The 21,803-nt window shown below is 36.2% G+C and overlaps 2 protein-coding genes across 23 annotated transcripts in view; both read left to right on the forward strand.

The window, feature by feature from the left end:
• baz2ba (bromodomain adjacent to zinc finger domain, 2Ba) overlaps positions 1 to 1,597 on the forward strand; it is a 198,759-nt gene extending 197,162 nt beyond the window's left edge. For all 19 annotated transcript variants that reach the window (XM_061974591.2, XM_061974586.2, XM_061974600.2 and 16 more), the window contains one exon: positions 688 to 1,597. In XM_061974591.2, the coding sequence (XP_061830575.1) occupies positions 688 to 844 (157 nt within the window). In that variant the 3' untranslated portion in view covers positions 845 to 1,597. The remainder of the gene's footprint in view (positions 1 to 687) is intronic.
• Positions 1,598 to 3,582: 1,985 nt separating this feature from the next.
• Positions 3,583 to 21,803, forward strand: part of wdsub1 (WD repeat, sterile alpha motif and U-box domain containing 1) — a 24,847-nt gene continuing 6,626 nt past the window's right edge. Inside the window, exons 1-10 of one of the 4 annotated variants that reach the window (XM_061974574.2) lie at positions 3,685 to 3,876; positions 5,633 to 6,038; positions 9,254 to 9,441; positions 14,437 to 14,523; positions 14,589 to 14,682; positions 15,699 to 15,732; positions 15,808 to 15,848; positions 16,952 to 17,058; positions 17,140 to 17,157; positions 17,236 to 17,262. In XM_061974574.2, the coding sequence (XP_061830558.1) occupies positions 3,843 to 3,876; positions 5,633 to 6,038; positions 9,254 to 9,441; positions 14,437 to 14,523; positions 14,589 to 14,682; positions 15,699 to 15,732; positions 15,808 to 15,848; positions 16,952 to 17,058; positions 17,140 to 17,157; positions 17,236 to 17,262 (1,036 nt within the window). In that variant the 5' untranslated portion in view covers positions 3,685 to 3,842. The other 3 variants (XM_061974571.2, XM_061974570.2, XM_061974573.2) reach the window with 3 other exon arrangements.

Here is a 21,803-nt window from a genome sequence, read left to right on the forward strand (position 1 = left end):
CAAAGTCTAAAAACCGGGTACACCTATCGGTTACAACAAAGTCCAAAATATAAAACCAGGGAACACCTATTGGTTACAACAAAGTCTAAAACCAGGGACACCCATCAGTTACAACAAAATCTAAAAAAACAAAGTCTAAAAACCGGGGACAACTATTGGTTACGACAAAGTCTAAAAACCGGGAACACCTATCGGTTACAACAAAGTCTAAAAACCGGGGACACCTATTGGTTACAGCAAAGTGTAAAAACCAGGAACACCTATCAGTTAGTCTAAAAACCAGGAACACTAATCAGTTACAACAAAGTCTAAAAACTGGGGACACCTGTTGGTTTCAAGAAAGTCTAAAATCCGGGGACACCTATTTGATACAACAATGTCCAAAGTCTAAAACCTGGGGACACCTATTTGTTACAACAAAGTCCAAAGTCTAAAAACTGGGGACACCTCTTTGATACAACAAAGTCCAAAGTCTAAAAACTGGGGACACCTATTGGTTACAACTAGGTCTAAAAACCAGGGCCACCTATTGATTACAACAAAGTCTAAAAACCGGGGACACCTATCAGTTACAACTAGGTCTAAAAACCAGGGCCACCTATTGATTACAACAAAGTCTAAAAACCGGTCCCACCTACCGGTGAGAAGAAAGTCCCAAGTCTAAGGTCTCCTTGTGCTGGCCTGCAGGTACCAGAACCTGGAGACGTTCATCATCGACGTGAACCTGGTGTTTGACAACTGCGAGAAGTTCAACGAGGACAACTCCGACATCGGGCGGGCGGGTCACAACATGAGGAAGTTCTTCGAGAAGCGCTGGACTGAACTGCTGAAAGAAACCAATTAATCCTGGCGATCCACCAGCGCATTCCTTCCTCCCCGCGGCGCCCCCAGACGGGCGTGCAATACCACTCAGAAGACTGCACTGAACCAATACTTTCCACTAGTGTACATACTTTTTTGTTATTTAATGGTATTATAGTGAATGTATTTAATTTTGTAATAATTATTTATGAACCAAGGTCCACTTCATTTTCTATGAAAAGGAAGAATCCAGAAAGGAATGTGTCTGCGCCCAAAATCTCCCAGCCAGCCAAGTAGAGGAAGCTGTTTACACGTACAGTACTATGTCAGCTGTAAATAGACTTGTTTGTATGAAGAATATTCCCATATTGTTTATGCCTTAGAATGATTGTAGCATTCTGTTTGTACATGCCCTGCAAACACTCTGCTAGTGCCCTGCAAACACTCTGCTAGTGCCTAGCCTTCCAGCGTTTAGCGTGGTGTATGACTTCATCCCAACGGCGACGCAGACATCATTCCTCGGCGTGGAGAAGAGAGAGAGAAAAGAAAAAAAAGTGATGCATTTCCTCACCTGCCAGAGGACCTACAGGCCATTTGTAACCACTGTGTTGAACCTTGCTGTGTTGTGGCCTGACGGAGGCAGCTAGATTTGTTTTGTACCCAAGTCGAAAGTACTTGAAGTTACTTTATTTAAGATATTGTGGGGAAAAAAAGTATCATTCTTTTGTAGGAGCTTTATTTTTCACTAGTGTGTGGCACGGACCTATTAAAAAGGATGTTTTTCAACGTAAAAAAAGGCCTCCACCTTTTTCTTTCATCTCAAGAGTTGTCTACATTCCAGGACTCAATGGGACGTTTTCCTAGCCCCTTCCTGCTCCGTCACTGATAAAACGTGTCAAAACTCCAGGCCATTTTATGTGTCAATAAAATGATCTTTTCTTACTAAATGTATTTGTTCTTCTCCACAGGAAAAAATACAAGTTCTGCCTCCGGTTGCACATATTTTTTATTCAATACTAGCTAATAATGTAACATGTGTTGGCATTAATTGCATTTTTTTGCGTGACATGACTAATGTTGTTCATGTTCATGTAAAAAAAAAAATATTCTCATACATTACATTTTTTTCTTCAAAATACAATCTGCTGGACTAATAATGTTAATATTGTAATAACAAAACAGATTTTTTTTTTTAATTCTAACGAATGTATGACTAATAATGTTAACTTTAACCATCTTAATATTGTAATAATAAAACATAAATAAAATGTGCTTGACTTATGTATAACAAATGTTATTTATGTTATTTTGTAATGAAACAAATATACTGAAAAAAACGTATTTACGTATGTATGACTATAATGTTAATCATCTTAATATTGTAATAATGAAACAAATACACATTTTTAAAAATGATTTAAAACATTTATATGTGTATGATACATGCTAATCATCTTATGACATTTTTTCCTTTAAAAATTGACATGTGTATGACAAATACATTCATGTTAATTTTGTAATAAAACAAATATACATAAAAAATAATTACTTATGTATGACTAATCTTAATATTGTAAGGAAACAAATATACATAAAAATGTATTTCTCTTAATATTGCAATAATGAAACAAATACACATTAAAAAATGTTCTTTAAAACATTTACATGTGTATGACAAATGTTAATCATCTTAATATTGTAATAATGAAACAAACGTACATAAAAAACATTTATTTACGTATGTATGACTATAATAATGTTAATCATCTTAATATTGTAATAATGAAACAAATATACATGACATTTTTTCCTTTAAAAATTGACGTGTGTATGACAAATAATACATTCATAAATAATGAATAAATAATGTAATAATGAATAAATGTAATAATGAAACAAATGTACAAAAAAATATTTACGTATGTATGACTATAATAATATTAATCATCTTAATATTGTAACAATGAAACAAATTTACATAAAAATATTGATTTACTTATGTATGACTAATAATATTAATCATCTTAATATTGTAACAAACAAATTTACATAAAAAATATAGATTTACTTATGTATGACTATAATAATGTTAATCATCTTAATATTGTAAGGAAACAAATACACATAAAAAATGTATTTACGTATCTATGGTTATAATGTTAACCATCTTATTATTGTAATAATGAAACATGTATTGCATTTTTTTTGAAGAAAAAAAAAGCATCTGCTTGACTTATGTACGACTAATAATATTATTCATGTTAATTTTGAAAAAAAAAATAAAGAAATAAAAAATTTAAAAAAAAATTAAAAAATTGAACAATTTCCCTTGTGATCATTAAAGTTTGTTTAAGTCTAAGTGTAAGTCTGATAAAAAAAAATATGCAGGAAAAAAAATTGTTTTACATATGCATGACTATAACAATGTTAATCATCTTAATATTGTAAACAAATACACATTACATTTTTTGCTTTGAAAAAATTGACATGTGTATGACAAATAATGTTAATCATCTTAATATTGTAATGAAACAAACATACACACAAAACAAACATTTATTTACGTATGTATGACTATAATAATGTTAATTATTATTATAGTTAAAACCGGAAGTAAACAAGTGATGCCAGCGTAAAAAGCGAAGGAAAAAGTATCTTTCTCTGTCATAACTGGCCCTGATGTGGACTTTTAAATGTGTTACTACGATGATAAATTTCAATATGTTATCATAAAAGATAGTCTGGATAGTAGCTAGTCACTACTAGTAGCCTTACGTAATTGACGTAATTGATCACAGGACCTACATGACGTCATGACCAGCTGGTAAAACCGGAAGTAAACAAGACGATTGCCAACGTAAAACGCGAAGGAAACAGGTATCTTTCTCTGTCATAACTGGCTCTGATGTGGACTTTTAAATATGTTTCGATGCTTAATAACTTGACTATGTTATAAAAGCTGGTCTGGAGGCGACTACTAGATAGTAGCTAGTAACGACTAGTAGCCTTACGTAATTGACGTAATTTATCAGAGGAGCTCCATGACGACTGCCAACGTAAAGTGCGGAGGAAAAGGTATCTTTCTTTGTCATAACTGGCCCTAATGTGGACTTTTAAATGTCTTAGGACGCTGACAAATGTCATAATGTTATCATAAAAGCTGGTCTGGAGGCGGCTAGTTATTAACTATGTGTAGAAGAAGCGTGGATGAGCTCCTCTCTAACGCTAGCTTCTGTTAGCAAGTGGGCTAAAATGCGGAAATGAGATGTTATTATTTTTATTGACTTTTTTACCATACAGGTTATTTATTATTTGTATTTATTTATTGACTTTACAGCTTAAATCGTCTGCGTCTCCTTTACAATGTACACGTTAATAATATTAAGTCGTTAAGTCAGTAGCGTCTTGCTAACATTAACTCGTATTCAGACTTACGCAATAAAATGAGCATTAAAGTAAATAATGTGAAATACTTTACTGCTTTTTACTTGAAAACACCTTTTATTTCTTACAAAATGTACAAAAGATGAGTATGACCTGCCATGGATTGTGTGAAACATGTCAAGATGTTGCAGGTCAAACTAAGAGCATGATTCACCTATCATAATATTGCATCTTTTATTTACTGGAAGCTTTCAACCATCATGTGTGTATGTAAACAATCATGTATATATGTAAACAATCATGTATATATGCAAACAATCATGTGTATATGTAAACAATCATGTGTATGTGTAAACAATCATTTATAGGTGTAAACAATCATGTATATTATGTAAACAATCATGTATATTATGTAAACAATCATGTATATAAGTAAACAATCATGAATATATGTAAACAAAATGTGTTAACACACAAGTTGAACCATCATGTGTATATGTAAACAATCATGTATATATGTAAGCAATCATGTATATTATGTAAACAATCATGTATGTATGTAAACAATCATGTATATGTGTAAACAATCATGTATATGTGTAAACAATCATGTATATTATGTCAACAATCATGTATATTATGTAAACAATCATCTATATATGTAAACAATCATGAATATATGTAAACAAAATGTGTTAACACACAAGTTGAACCATCATGTGTATATGTAAACAATCATGTATATATGTAAGCAATCATGTATATTATGTAAACAATCATGTATGTATGTAAACAATCAAGTATATGTGTAAACAATCATGTATATATGTAAGCAATCATGTATATTATGTAAACAATCATGTATATATGTAAACAATCATGTATATATATACAATACATGTAAGCAATCATGTATATTATGTAAACAATCATGTATATATGTAAACAATCATGTATATATGTAAACAATCATGTATATATGTAAACAAAACGTGTTAACACACAAGTTGAACCATCATGTGTATATGTAAACAATCATGTATATATGTAAGCAATCATGTATATTATGTAAACAATCATGTATGTATGTAAACAATCATGTATATATGTAAACAATCATGTATATATGTAAACAATCAACATTATATGTAAACAATCATGTATATGTGTAAGTGTAAACAATCATGTATAGTAACCAAAACGTGTTGACACACAATTGAGCACGGTGACATGTCCTTGTCCACTGCTGAACACACCTGAGTGAAACATATAGTTGTTGATGTGGTTGTTGATGTGGTTGTTGATGTAGTTGTTGATGTAGTTGTTGATGTGGTTGTTGATGTAGTTGTTGATGTAGTTGTTGATGTGGTTGTTGATGTAGTTGTTGATGTAGTTGTTGATGTGGTTGTTGATGTAGTTGTTGATGTTCCCATTGGTGTTTCCACAGCTCTCCAAATGGTGTCCCTGGTTTGCACCTTACAAGACCACCGAGATGACGTCAACTGGTGCACCTTCTCAGCACAACTGCTGGCCACGTGTTCGGGAGACAAGACGGTGCGCGTGTACAACACCAAGGACTTCTCTGAGCTGGCCTTCTCGCCGCTGGAAGGTCACGGCTACGGCGTCCACTGCTGCTGCTTCAGTCCCTGCGGTCAGTTCCTGGCCTCCTGTTCCACCGACGCCACCACGCTGGTCTGGTCCATGTCCTCGGGGGAGATAGAAGCCGTCCTGGAGCATCCCGGTCGCAGTCCCGTCAGGATCTGCGCCTTCTCTCCTGACTCCGCCCACTTGGTTTCTGGCGCCTCGGATGGTTCTTTGGCTCTGTGGGATTTCCCCTCCAAGCAGCTTCGTGGGTAATAATAACCTCACTTATTTCAATGTCTTACATCAGGTGTGTCCAAAGTGCGGCCCGGGGGACATTTGCTAGTTTTTAAACAGCACCTTCTAAAAATACTCATGCAAAAAAACATCAACAAGTCAAACAAAAGCTGCTCAAAAAATAATAATGAATCAAACTCAAAGTTGTTATGAATTATTGACACATTCAAGGCTCCAATGACTTCACATCAAATATTACACTTTGATATATTTTGGGGGGAATAATTGCGTAATTTGTGTGTTTGCCATAATAAAAAATGATGTTTTCTGTGACAAAAGGGGCATAAAACAAACAAAAAAACATAAAAAAACATTTATAATTGATGAATATATCTAAAGTTTATCTAGAGATTGAAGTGATGACCGCAAAAAAAAATAAAAAAATGTATGACTTTTTTTTAACATTTTTGGATCCATGAGAATTTTAGTGGGATTTTTTTTAACTGTCATTGATTACAAATAATAATGAATCAAAATCAATGGTACGAATTATTGACCAATTTAAGGTCAAAGTAATTACTTCTATTTTTTATTTTGGGAAAACTTTTGCATATCTTGTGTGTTTGTCCATATTTTGTAATTGCCATTAAAACAAAACAACAACGTTTTCAAGAGGTGTAAACAAATGCATTTCTGAAAAAAATCTCGATTCTTACTTGTAACGATTCTTAATTGATTACATTTTTTACATTTTTATATAAATGTGTGTGTGTGTGTGTGTGTGTGTGTGTGTGTGTGTGTGTGTGTGTGTGTGTGTGTGTGTGTGTGTGTGTGTGTGTGTGTGTGTGTGTGTGTGTGTGTGTGTGTGTGTGCATGTATGCATGTATGCATGTATATATTAGGGCTGCAACTAACGATTAATTTGATAATCGATTAATCTGTCGATTATTGCTTCGATTAATAATCGGATAAAAGAGACAAACTACATTTCTATCCTTTCCAGTATTTTATTGGGAAAAAAAACAGCATACTGGCACCATACTTATTTTGATTATTGTTTCTCAGCTGTTTGTACATGTTGCAGTTTATAAATAAAGGTTTATTAAAAAAAATAAAATTGCTATTGCGCATGTGCATAGCATAGATCCAATGAATCGATGACTAAATTGGGCTTTGTACCGAGGATGTCGTTGTGGCTTGTGCAGCCCTTTGAGACACTTGTGATTTAGGGCTATATAAATAAACATTGATTGATTGATTGATAAATTAATCGCCAACTATTTTTATAATCGATTTTAATCAATTTAATCGATTAGTTGCAGCCCTAGTATATATATATATATGCATATATATATATATATGTTTGTGTATATGTATATTATATATGTATGTATATATGTATATATGTGTATATATGAATAAAATAATATATAAAAAAAATATTATATATATTTGTATATATGTTATATACTGTGTGTATATATATATATATGTATATATATATATATATGTGTATATATATATATATATACATATATATGTATATATATATATGTGTATGTACTGTGTATATATATGTATAGATATATATGTATGTGTATATATATATTATATATGTACGTATATATGTGTATATATGAATAAAATAATATATATTAAAAAAAAAAATATATATATATATATATATATATATATTATTATTTATATATATAAAAAAAAAAAAATATATATATATATATTTTATATTATTATTATTTTATTCATTTATTTATTTATTTATCAATCTATCCAGTCCATCCACTCAGACAAATCATATAGTAGATGTAGATGATCTATATAAAGTTAAAGTTAAAGTACCAATGATTGTCACACACACACACTAGGTGTGGCGAAATTATTCTCTGCATTTGACCCATCACCCTTGATCACCCCCTGGGAGGTGAGGGGAGCAGTGGGCAGCAGCGGTGGCCGCGCCCGGGAATCATTTTTGGTGATTTAACCCCCAATTCCAACCCTTGATACTGAGTGCCAAGCAGGGAGGCAATGGGTCCCATTTTTATAGTCTTTGGTATGACTCGGCCGGGGTTTGAACCCACAACCTACCGATCTCAGGGCGGACACTCTAACCACTAGGCCACTGAGTAGGTTGACTTTAGAAAAGAGAAGTGTTGTCTTATTTGTATTTGACTTTATTAAATGTTTGGCTAGAATTTTATTCAACAAAAACAGTTTTCTTTTAAGTAATGTAGAAATGTATCACAGCTGTTTATTTCATGGAGGAATGTAGTTAATCATAGAACTGGCACCCAATGTTATTAAAAAAGTATTGATTTTTAATTGAGAATCGTTTTGAATCGAATTGTTACCCCCAAGAATCGAACAGAATCGTGTGGTGCTCAAAGATTCACAGTCCTAATTATTTCTATGACAAAAAAAACCCATAAAAATAATAAATACTTATAATTGTCAGATATATCTGAAGTTGATGTAGAGATGTAATAAAGCAGCTTATTTCATTGTCTAAATCAAAGGTGTGCAAAGTGCGCACCGCAGCTAATTTTTTTAACAGCCCACAGAACTTTCTAAAAATACTATTAAAAGAAAAAAATTGTAAAATAGTGGTGAAATGTGACTAAAAAAAGTTGTAAGAAGAAGAAGTTGCAATGTTGACTCTAATAACAGAAAGCTGCCTTGCAGGCTGTTTTTGTCATTGCTCAAAAATACTAATGAATCAAAATCAATGTTGTTATGAATTATTATTAACCTATTTAAGGCTACAATTACTTCACATCAAATATTACACTTTGAAATATTTTTGTGGGTAAATAAATATTGCATATTTTGTTTTTTTGACACAAAAAAAAGTTGTAGTTTTTTAACAAAAATGGCAACAAATCTAAATAAAAAAATAATAAAACTTCATATCGCTAGAGATTTAAGTGTTGAAAAAACCAAACTTACTTTTTAACAATTTTATGACTGAGAGCCTTTCAGGTCCCTGGGACCAAAGTTGAGAGGAGCCTGAAAGTGAAAAGAAATGGCCCCTGAATGCTTTGATTTGTCAGTGTGGCCCTCAGTTTGGACACATCTGCTCTAAATGCATTTATTAGGACCTGACAATTTCTCTGTGAATGTTCTGAACTCCTGAATAATGCTGCTTGGAGGAGAGTTGTGCCTTCATGGAGACTTTTGTGGGGTTTTTTCTGGTGAATGGTGCTTTTTCACCGACTGCTGGTGGTGTGTTTTTAAGGAGCGGCTGCGTGAGCGACACGACAATTGTGGCGTGCTCCTTCAGCCCGTGCAGCCAGATGTTTGTCAGCGGCTCCACCTACGGAGACCTGCGCCTGTGGGACCTGCACATGCACCAGTGCCATGCGGAGAAGAACGCCCACGACCTGGGAGTCACCTGCTGCGCCTTCGCTCCCGCCATTCTCAGCGGTAAGGTCACTTCATTAGGTACCAAGGCACAATTTGATGAGAGGCGTTATGATTCTGTTAGAGAGGAAAGTATTTCTATTTGATGCAAAACACTGCTCATCTGTAACATCTGGAAATATCAAATCTATTATCCTTTTTCCCGGACTATAGAGCACACCGGTATATAAGCCACACCTTCCAAATTCTACGGGAAAAAAATCATATATTAGCCGCAGATATATATGTTGTGAAATGAGTTATTTACACAGAAATATTCTGTAAATGTTTATTTACATACTTTCATTGTTTCCAAACATTGTCTCTAACACATCAGTAAAATGGCGGATCAAACAAAACAGAAGTCATGGTCGTGGACCCACTAGCAGACTCAATAACTCCACGGTGACGTTTTGGTGAATTTACTGAGGAATTTGTGGAAGTGAAACAAAACAAAAAGAATGCTATTGTAAGTTAATAATACTAACACAGACACTTGTGAACGTGTTAGCATATTAGCTAATGCTAACGGCGCCAGCTTGATTACATGACGATGGCGCGTGCAAATATGCATGAAAACACTCCTACAGACATCACACATGGGACGCTTTAATCAGTAAGAACTGTTGTAGTTATATTGTAAAACTTCCAAAAGTTAATTGGAGTGATACGAGTAGAAACGCTATGGACGGCTGGAAGACGGAACGGCATTTCTACTTATAGTTGAAAATTCTAAAAAGAAGAGCACTACAACACCTGCAGTGAGCAAACTCTTCCAAAAGATGGCGCCATAGCACAAACAATAACACACCTATTCCGTTTATCAACTTTAAAAAAAAATGTTTTAACTATTTGCAATATGGCCGTCAGCGAAGAAAAAAATCAGTAAATTAGCCACAGGGTTCAAAGTGTAGGAAAAAAGTAGCCAAATAAAATGTATTTCTTTCTTTCTTTCTTTCTTTTAGTTGATTTGGAACATGAACACACTTACAGTACAACACATCACACAATTTCATATCATTTCACTTGACATCATGTCTGAAAAGGAGTAGGAAGAAGTAAAGCTTATTTAATCCTACCCCTTTCCTACTTCAGAGCATTTACAAATATATACATCATTTACTGACCTTTTTATATAATAAAATAACATCTGTGAATTAGTATATACAACAGTTTTGTAATATGTCATTAATTAATTCAGTCATTATTAACATACTGAGATGAAGAATATCTTATTTTCAATAAGGTTGAAAGTATTTCTCACAATTCTTCTTCTTTGTACTTTGTAAGCACTATTATTTTGAACAACCTCTTAAAGTGGATCATATCAGTACAATGTTTAACTTCTTTACTTCATCCATTCCATCATTTCATTCCACATACTGATATGCTAAAGGATCTAAGTGTTGTACGTGCATATAAATGTTTTCAATAATGTTTTCCTCTAAGGTTATATTTCTCCTCTTTGGTAGAGAAGAATTGTTGTACATTCTTTGCTAGCAGGTTATAGTTTGCTTTGTACATCATTTTAGCTGTTTGCAATTTTACCAAATCATCGAACTTTAATGTTTTTGACTCAATAAATAAAGTATTTGTATGTTCTCTATATCCAACATTATGTATCAGTCTAATTGATCTTTTTTGTAACACGGTTAACCAATGTAGCGCACATGTGTAGTTATTTCCCCATATTTCCACATATTGTTACTATTTAAAACAAATGCTCTCTGTGATCAATGTGCTGCTAAAAATAGTTTGTCTGCGTTAGCGCATATAATAACAATATCGCTGAGACCTAAATGGAGAATTGTTGGCTCTTTTTGGATGTTTTTAAAATGATTTATGAGCTCAATAGTGTGCTCCCATTAACCCAAAATATCAAAAATAAAAGTGCAGTTCCCTTCAAAGTTAGAGTGTTAATGTTCATAAGAGTGCTCATTGAGTGCATGATGTTAGAACAGGCCTGGGCAATTATTTTACTCGGGGGGGGGCAGATTGAGGGCCACTCTGACAAATCACAGCACAAACTGAGGGCCACTCTGACAAATCACTGCACAAACTGAGGGCCACTCTGACCAATCACAGCACAAACTGAGGGCCACTCTGACAAATCACTGCACAAACTGAGGGCCACTCTGACCAATCACAGCACAAACTGAGGGCCACTCTGACAAATCACTGCACAAACTGAGGGCCACTCTGACAAATCACAGCATTTGGAGATTTTTCATTTTCACAATTTATTGACTTTTTTTTAACCTTCAGGGCTCCCCTCAAGTTTGGTCGCAGGGACCTGGAAAAAATGTTTAAAATATTTTTTTTAATTTTTTTTCAACACCTAAATCTCTAGATTAATTTTAGATTCATCGGTCAATAAGAAGTTTTATTAAAATCTTTGTTTTATGCACAAAAAAGAAGACCTGTTTATAAATATGCAATATTAATATTAATAATATAAAGTGTAATATTTGATGTGAAGTAATTGGAGCCTTGATTTAGATGCATTATTATTTTTTGAGCATGCCAGTTCAAAAAAATAAAATCCCACTAAAATGTAAAAGGGCCCCACTTGTAAGTGTTACAAATATTTAATTTTTTGTTTTTAACTTTCAACTTAAGTCTCTAGATCAACTTCAGGTTTTTTTTTGTGCCAAAAACTCAAAATATGCAATATTTTCCCCAAAAAATATTTCAAAGTGTAATATTCGATGTGAAGTAATTGGAGCCCTAAATATGTCAATAATTCATAACATTGATTTTGATTCATTATTTTTAAGCAATATTGACAGTTTTGTAAGCTTCCAAAAATTATTAGGGATCTAAAAGTGTTAAAAATTATTATTATTATTATTAAATAAATAATAAATGATAAATGGGTTATACTTGTATAGCGCTTTTCTACCTTCAAGGTACTCAAAGCGCTTTGACAGTATTTCCACATTCACCCATTCACACACACATTCACACACTGATGGCGGGAGCTGCCATGCAAGGCGCTAACCAGCAGCCATCAGGAGCAAGGGTGAAGTGTCTTGCCCAAGGACACAACGGACGTGACTAGGATGGTAGAAGGTGGGGATTGAACCCCAGTAACCAGCAACACTCCGATTGCTGACACGGCCACTTTACCAACTTCGCCACGCCGTCCCAAAATGATAAATGGGTTGTACTTGTATAGCGCTTTTCTACCTTCAAGGTACTCAAAGCGCTTTGACACTACTTCCACATTTACCCATTCACACACACATTCACACACTGATGGAGGGAGCTGCCATGCAAGGCGCTACCAGCACCCATCAGGAGCAAGGGTGAAGTGTCTTGCTCAGGACACAACGGACATGACGAGGTTGGTACTAGGTGGGGATTGAACCAGGGACCCTCGGGTCGCGCACGGCCACTCTTCCACTGCGCCACGCCGTCCCCTATTATTATTTTTTTACTTTCAATTTCAGGATCTGTTTGTGGACTATAAGTTTTTATGATGTTTTTATGTTTTTTGTTTGTTGTAAGCCCTTTTTGTCAAAGAAAACTGTGTTTTTTGTGCAAACACAAAATATGCAATATTTTCCCCCCAAAAATATTCAAAGTGTAATATTTGATGTGAAGTAATTGGAGCCTTGAATAAGTCAATAATTCATAACATTGATTTTGATTATTTATTATTTTTAAGCAATAATAATAACCATTTTTTTTAATCCCACAAAAATTCTCAGAGATCCAAAAGGGTCAAACTCATAAAATTGTTAAAAAGAAGTCTTTTTTTTTTTAACTTTCAATGCTTAAATCCCTAAATCAATTTCAGATCTACACATCGACTATAAGTTTTTATGTTGTTGTTTTTATGTTGTATGTAAGCCCTTTTTGTCAAACAAACACAGTAAATATGCAATATTCTCCGTATATAAAAGTGTAATATTTGATGTGAAATAATTGGAGCCTTAAATATGTCAATAATTCATAACAACATTGATTTTGAATATTATTTTTGCGCAAAATGACCGTTTAAAAAAAAATCTACAAAAATGGTCCACATATAAAAGTGTCACTTTCAACTCTTAAATCTCGTGATGGACTTTAAGATGCGTCCGTCCATTATTTGTTATTATTTTTTAGCAAAGACAGTTAAAAAAAAAAAAAACGCCTGCATGGCAGCTTTGTGAACTTGTTACGTTTCACCTGTTTGCTCTTTTAGTCCACTTTTTAATGTTTGGTTGCCATACTATTCTAGAATGTGCTGTTACAAAATGAGGGGGCGGGGGGCAGATTTAGATAAAAAAAAAGTGTGTTTGGGGGCCGGTATATCTATTTTTAGGAACACTAATACAAAACCTCACAATAATGATTGAAAGCTAAAAACGTTATGACAGACCGCCTTAAAAAACAGAATGGAATTTGACATTTTTTTTACTAATTGAGACACCCAGAATGTACATGAAAATAAAGAATGTGGGATTTACCATATTAACTATAAAGGGTAAAACACTGAATATTGACAACATATTTTACAATCAACCAAAACACAACCAAAATGCAACAAACATAGTGAAATATGAATGCAAAGGGTAAAAAACCCACCTACAATCTGAAATATCTCATAGTGACCAAAGTAACTAATTAGATGACCATAGTAACTAATTAGATGACCATAGTAACTAATTAGATGAGCATAGTAACTAGTATATGATGCAGATTCCAAGCATGTAAAGACTTAGTATAGTTGAAGACTTGTGGTCATTATAAAAGATGAGTGCACATCATAATGGCAGCTACACTTTACATCTTAAACATCTAGAACAATTATTTGAGAATCTTCGGCGGGCCAGATTGAAAAGCTCAATGGGGGCGTTAATTTGCCCAGGTCTGTATTAGAAGATCTGCTAGGAGGAGGAGATCTCATCCTCTTTTCAAGATGGAAGAAAACACCTGAAAGACAAGAAGCGGGGTTAAGGACGTGACGATGTAATCCTTGTCTGCTGAAGACGATAACTTGTCTGCTGAGTTTGACACCTTGTTTTGCAGACAGTCAGGTGGTGCAGTTCCGCCTGGTGTCGTGTGGACAAGACAACCATGTGAAGGTGTGGACAGTGACCAAGATGACTTCCGGAGGTAAGTCATGTTCCAAGTGAGAAGTTCTCCTCGCCTCACACGCCTTCTCTCTCTCTCTCTGGCAGCGTTCAGGATGCAGTTGTTGCACACGCTAGCAGAGCATTCAGCTCCCGTCCTCACATGTGCCTTCTCCTCAGACGGACGCAGGCTGCTTTCTGGGTAGGAACACACGGCAGCCTGCTTGTCTTCTACAACAGTGTTTTTCAACCTTTTTTGAGCCAAGGCACATTTGTTTGCGTTGAAAGAATGCGGAGGCACACCACATTAAAAAACAAAACTCAGTTGACAGTAAAAAGTCGTCGCAATTGTTGGATATGACTTTAAAACATAACCAAGCATGCATCACTATAGCTCTTGTCTCAAAGTAGGTGTACTGTCACCACCTGTCACGTCACACCCTGACTTATTTGGACTTTTTTGATGTTTTCCTGTGTGTAGTGTTTTACTTCTTGTCTTGCGCTCCTATTTTGGTGGCTTTATCTCTTTTTTTGGTGTTTTCCTGTAGCAGTTTCATGTCTTCCTTTGAGCATCTACTTGGTTTTAGCAATCAAGAATATTTCAGTTGTTTTTATCCTTCTTTGTGGGGACATTGTTGATTGTCATGTCACGTTCAGATGTACTTTGTTGACGCCGTCTTTGCGCCTCAGTAAGTCTTTGCTGTCGTCCAGCATTCTGTTTTTGTTTACTTTGTAGCCAGTTCAGTTTTAGTAACGTTCTGCATAGCCTTCCCTAAGCTTCAATGCCTTTTCTTAGGGGCACTCACCTTGTTTATTTTTGGTTTCCTTTTTACCTGCACACTCCCTCCCGCTGTTTCCCACATCTACAAAGCAATTAGCTACCTGCTGCCACCTACTGATATGGAGGAGTATTACACGGTCACTCTGCCGAGCTCCAGACAGCACCCACACTCAACAACAACACACCATTTGCAGACTATAATTACTGCTTTGCAAAAAGTATGTTTAACCCAAATAGGTGAAATGAGATCATCTCCCACGGCACACCAGACTGTATAGAGTGGTTGAAAAACACTGTTCTACATTATATTAATCTTCTTGCGTTTAAAGGCAGTAGAGACGTTGAGTGATGTGGCCACTAGATGGCGACATGCATCATCACTTCATTTCCAAACGGCTAAATGTCACAGAATATTTGTGTTGTTGTTGTTGTTCCAGCTCTGTGGACAAAACCGTGACAATATATGACGCAGTGAGTTCCTTTGTCTACAAAGTAACCCTCTCACCTTTTATTCAGTTTTTCATCACATTTTTTTGTACTCTGCAGGAAAATGCTGCGTTACTTTACACACTGAGTCAACATGAAAGGTAGGTCTTTCTAACTTTTTTATGTCCTGTCATGTCAAATCTCTATGGAAAATATTTACTAGGGCTGTCAAAGGATTAGCAAAGAAATCATTTATTTATTTATTTTAATTTTTTGTCCTCTCCAGCTTCTCAGGCAAACCATATGGTGTGGGATACTTCTCTTGTTGCCTTATTTGTATTTGACTTTATTAAATGTGTTTATGTTATCATTTGGTGCAGCCGGGCCGGAGCAGGCGGGGATACAAAGAGGAAAAAAAGGCAGACAGAGGGGGAAATTGTGGGGACAAGAGGGGGGATAAGACAGAGAGATAAAAACAACAACAGCAAACACAACAATAACAACAATAGAGCAACATCATCAAATATGATATGTACAAATATGATGGTCATAGTGATAGCAAAGAAGCAGTTAGTGAAATAAATAATAATACAGAAATGACAATGAGTATTATTACACTACAAATGGATCAATACAAATACCAATAGAAATATCACTATTGATAATGAATAATACCAATAATTGACCTCTGTTATCAACAATACAGTTGTTCAAATGCAACAATACATATACGTCATGATAACTATAAAAGAAAGCAGAAAAATGGAGGGGAAGAAAGAGAAGCCAACTATATTAACCTTGTAGATTGTTATAGTAAGAATAGGTTAAGCTTTGTCAGTGTGCCATGTGTTTCCCAGGTTTACCCTAGGGCAGACCTGGGCAAATTAAGGTCCCGGGGCATGGAATTAACTTTCACCAAGTCTGAGGCGATGCAGCAGTTTAATATGTCAATAGCTACGTTACTAAAAGTAGTTCCTCTGCGTTAGCTCCTATAATAACAATGCTTGCAGGGGTGGAGATGTAAATGGAGTGTTGTTGGTGTTTTTTTTAGATGTGTTTATAGAAGGCGAAATGAATGACTCCATTGTTTTTTGTGCTTTAAAATGCATTAAAAAAACGTGTTCTTGTCTCACATAAAGATTGTGAAAAATGCAAGTTAACTTGTAATAATTGATTGCAATAATCACAGCTATTGTTTTAGCTTCAGTCACACAATTAGGGAAATGACATGTAATAATGATTAGTAAGAGAAAGTCTTCTACAGGTATGTGACGGCGTGTTGCTTCTCTCCGACCTCACCACTCATCGCCACAGGATCCATGGACAAGACGGTCAACATCTGGAGGCTGGAAGATGGCTGCACTGGCCCCGGTGAGATGGACGCACACAATATCACAATCATGATGGCAGGAATATTGTCTTGATGTTTGCTCTCTACCTGCTTGACTGCAGCTGGGAAGTCGCTGCCTGGTGAGTTTTACACGCCACAAAGAACATTTTAGTTTGTGTGCAGTGATATTGAGCCTTTTCTTCTTCTGCGTCTTCCAGAACAACCTTCTGGGACATCATCTGAAGGTAGGATGGTTACTTTTCTTCATTTTCATCTAGTCTTAAGATTAGAGATCCACCAAGAAGGTTTTTTCAGGCCCGATACCGATATACATTTTTAGTAGTCAAGGAGGCCGAGAAGCGATATTTGGAGTTTATATTCATTTGCAGTCAAATATATTTAAAGATAAATATTATATATCAGTAAACATCTGGACAAGGCTTGAAGTTGTTTTTAAACATTATTTTTTTAGGAAACATCAGACCAGTAATGACAATGTTTGATGTTTTATTTAATTAATCATCAAACACCTTTATTAGGTGTGTCTAACAGGAACATCAACATTTTATTAGGTGTGTCTAAGAGGAACATCAACATTTTATTAGGTGTGTCTAAGAGGAACATCAACATTTTATTAGGTGTGTCTAAGAGGAACATCAACATTTTATTAGGTGTGTCTAAGAGGAACATCAACATTTTATTAGGTGTGTCTAAGAGGAACATCAACATTTTATTAGGTGTGTCTAAGAGGAACATCAACATTTTATTAGGTGTGTCTAAGAGGAACGTCAACATTTTCTTTCTAAATATAGAACATCTCCTGGGAAAATGGGTCAAAATATGACATTTCTCTACATCACAATAACTCATCTACTCCATTTTATACACTTTTATAACACTTTATGGATTTAATACATTGTAAGGTTTCCTCCTGAAATATTGTCAACATTTCAATAAAAACAAACCTGGGCTCCTTCACCTAGATCAGGGGTCGGCAACCCGCGGCTCCGGAGCCGCATGCAGCTCTTTGATCACTCTGATGCGGCTCAGCAGCTTACTTGCTGAACCCCCCAATTTTCCCGTGAGACTTCCGGATTTCAGTGCCTCTCGCAGAAAACTCCAGGGATTAATATTCACCGATGTTCACCCTTACAGCTATAATAAGGGCGTGCCATGATGGTACAACATTTGGCGCTCTCTACAATCTGTATTAACAGCGTGCCAGCCCAACACTTGTTATACAATATGCATCTTCTGTTTGCACACGTACGTGACAGCAAGGCATACTTGGTCAACAACCACACAGGTTACACTGACGGTGGCGGTATAAAAAAAGCTATAACACTCTTACTAATAATGCGCCACACTTTGAACCAAAACCAAACAAGAATGACAAACACATTTCGGGAGAACATCTGCACAGTAACACAACATAAACACAACAGGACAAATACCCAGAATCCCATGCAGCCCTGACTCTTCCGGGCTACATTATACACCCCTGCTACCACCAAACCCTGCCCCCACCCCAACCCTGCTCCCTCACACATCAACCCCCCCGCCCCCCTCTCTGTGCCGGTTGAGGTGGGCGGGGTTTGGTGGCAGGGGTGTATAATGTATCCCGGAAGAGTTAGGGCTGCATGGGCTTCTGGGTATTTGTGCTGTTGTGTTTATGTTGTGTTACTGTGCAGATGTTCTCCCGAAATGTGTTTGTCATTCTTGTTTGGTGTGGGTTCACAGTGTGGCGCATTATTAGTAAGAGTGTTATAGTTTTTTTTATACCGCCACCGTCAGTGTAACCTGTGTGGTTGTTGACCAAGTATGCCTTGCTGTCACCTACTTGAGCAAGCGAAAACACCATCCAACGTGTGGCTGATCAGGCGCGCTGGTAGTAGTGGGTGCTATATGCTGTACCATCACGGCACGCTGACAAGCACCATTCATTTAAAACCCACGTGCCGCACCAGCTTTCAAATTCCATATAAAGGTGTGGGCAGCGTGTCTGAGACCCCTGGTTCATACATAGCACAAAGCAAAAAGAAAACTTTGTATGCAGTGTTATTTCATTTAAAATTTCAGAAAAATTTTGCGGCTCCCATTGTTTTCTATAATTTGCGAAACTGGTCAAAATGGCTCTTTGACTGGTAAAGGTTGCCGACCCCTGACCTTATAGTTGAGACATTTTTCATAATTTCTTCCTGGATGTTACAGACAGTATGAGAATGTGTGAGCTGCTGCCTCACCTTCTTTACTTAAATCAGGCATGTGATTTTTCCGTCTATAGTCGGAAATCCGTCTTTTTTATCTCTGTAAAAATTAAAAAAATATATTTTCTGTTTTTCTTCGTTTTTTCCCACCTAAAATGTGTGTTAAAATCTTGATTCTTTTCTTTGCCATACCTGCCAACAACTACGGTTTTCCTGTAATGAATAGGTTTTTTGATAATCCAGTGGTAAAAACTACGGTTTTCATTAAAAATGATGAACTTCAAAATTGAATCTATGTAGCGAAGCAAGTCCACGGGCAGGGAGACAACAAACGGGCTGGACCTGAATGACCCCGGCTTATTTTCAGTCCTATTCATTAAGTTCATGCCTGTTGTATAATCATCTCATATGTGTCAAGATATTTACACAAAGTTTTGATGTTTGGCAGAGACATCTTCATGTCCGTCGCGTTACTGGATTGAATGACGGAACATGAAACTGGTGGCGCTCCTTTAATGAGCCCACACTGCGAGTGTTGCGAACGGAGGCTTGATCGTTTCAGTAGCCAAAACAAACAAAACAGAACCGGAAAGACACCAGGGAAGAAGGACAAAAACTGGATATCCTGGCAAAAAAAAAAGCAGAGGAGATGTAATGTATGTCAAAGTGTTATACTTGTATAGCGCTTTTCTACCTTCAAGGTACTCAAAGCGCTTTGACACTATTTCCACATTCACCCATTCACACACACATTCACACACTGATGGAGGGAGCTGCCATGCAAGGCCCTAACCACCACCCATCAGGAGTGTCTTGCTCAAGGACACAACGGACGTGACGAGGTTGGTAGACGGTGGGGATCGAACCAGGAACCCTCAGGTTGCTGGCACGGCCACTCTCCCAACCGCGCCACACCGTCCCGTTTTAAAATCTCGTTCCGTCTCTTTGCCATACCTGCCAACAACTACGGTTTTTCCTGTAATGAATACGCTTTTTGATAATCCCGCGGTAAAAACTACGGTTTTCATAAAAAAATTATGAACTTAAAAATTGAAGCTATGTAGCGAAGCAAGTCCATGGGCAGGGGACAACGACCTGGCTGGACCTGGATGACCCCCGACTTGTTTTCAGTCTTTTTGTGTGTGCGTGTGTGTGTGTGTGTTACGGACAGCAAAGCCCTGCCTGTCTGTTATTTCACTTGACCTTTTTCTGTGTTGATTGAGCTGTGTTGAAGCAGCAAAAAAGGACATTATGTTAAATGAAGAGTTTCTGTCTCTGATAGTTGATATAATAATGTAAGTGCATCATTAAGCCTACATGAACCCCATGGTGTTCAGGGATGAATAGTCTCTCCTATTGCTATTGTACCATTTCTTTCAGCTATAGTTACATGAATCATTAGTAATGTAGCAGCCTAGTTTTGAATGGCAGGGTCCCTGCTATCACATGTTGATAACAATATAACATTTACATAATAAAAATCAACTACAGGCTTCCCAAATGCTGTAATAAATGAAGCATGATGAGTTGACTTGAAACTGTTTAATGTTGCACTTTTTATATGTAGAAGAATAGTTTTGTCATTTTATTTAATCTGAGCAACAACTTGAGGCAGTTTAATGTTGATTAACGTGGGCAGAATTATTATAGTGTTCCCATTGTTAAAAGGATAAAGCCATTGTTTACAAATTTGTTATATAAATAACCAAAACATTTATATTTTGTTGTTTTCTTACTGTACAGAAAATGAACCGAACCGTGACCTCTAAACCGAGGTACGTACCGAACCGAAATTTTTGTGTACCGTTACACCCCTAGTGTCAAGATATTTACACAAAATGTTGATGTTTGGCAGAGACATCTTCATGTCCGTCGCGTTATTGGATTGAATGACGAAACATGAAACTGGTGGCGCTCCTTTAATGAGCCCACACTGCGAGTGTTGCGAACGGAAGAAGGACAAAAATTGGATATCCTGTCAAAAAAAAAGTACTGTAGAAGGGGGCGTGGCCAAGAGCAAGGCAAAAGTACTTTTGTTTGAGCAGTGGTTATTAATTAGCTACTTAACTATTTTTAAAATCCTAAATAGTAGTATCACGTGTGAAAAAAGATGATATTGTATATTTGAAAATGCAGGATAACGGCGCTGACAATGTATCTTTACTCGAGATAAATGATAAATGATAAATGGGTTGTACTTGTATAGCGCTTTTCTACCTTCAAGGTACTCAAAGCGCTTTGACACTACTTCCACATTTACCCATTCACACACACATTCACACACTGATGGAGGGAGCTGCCATGCAAGGCGCTAACCAGCAGCCATCAGGAGCAAGGGTGAAGTGTCTTGCTCAGGACACAACGGACATGACGAGGTTGGTACTAGGTGGGGATTGAACCAGGGACCCTCGGGTCGCGCACGGCCACTCTTCCACTGCGCCACGAGATAAACCTGATTGACAACTTAAATGTTGATCTTACGAGACGTTCCTCTCTTCTCTTATGATATTTGCAGCCTTAAAGTCTCACACTTGATACTTTTACACCCTCGACTCCTGCCCTTACCATCTCAGCCTTTA

The sequence above is a fragment of the Nerophis lumbriciformis genome, linkage group LG15, assembly GCF_033978685.3.
Source record: "Nerophis lumbriciformis linkage group LG15, RoL_Nlum_v2.1, whole genome shotgun sequence".
In the NCBI taxonomy this organism is placed as follows: domain Eukaryota; kingdom Metazoa; phylum Chordata; class Actinopteri; order Syngnathiformes; family Syngnathidae; genus Nerophis; species Nerophis lumbriciformis.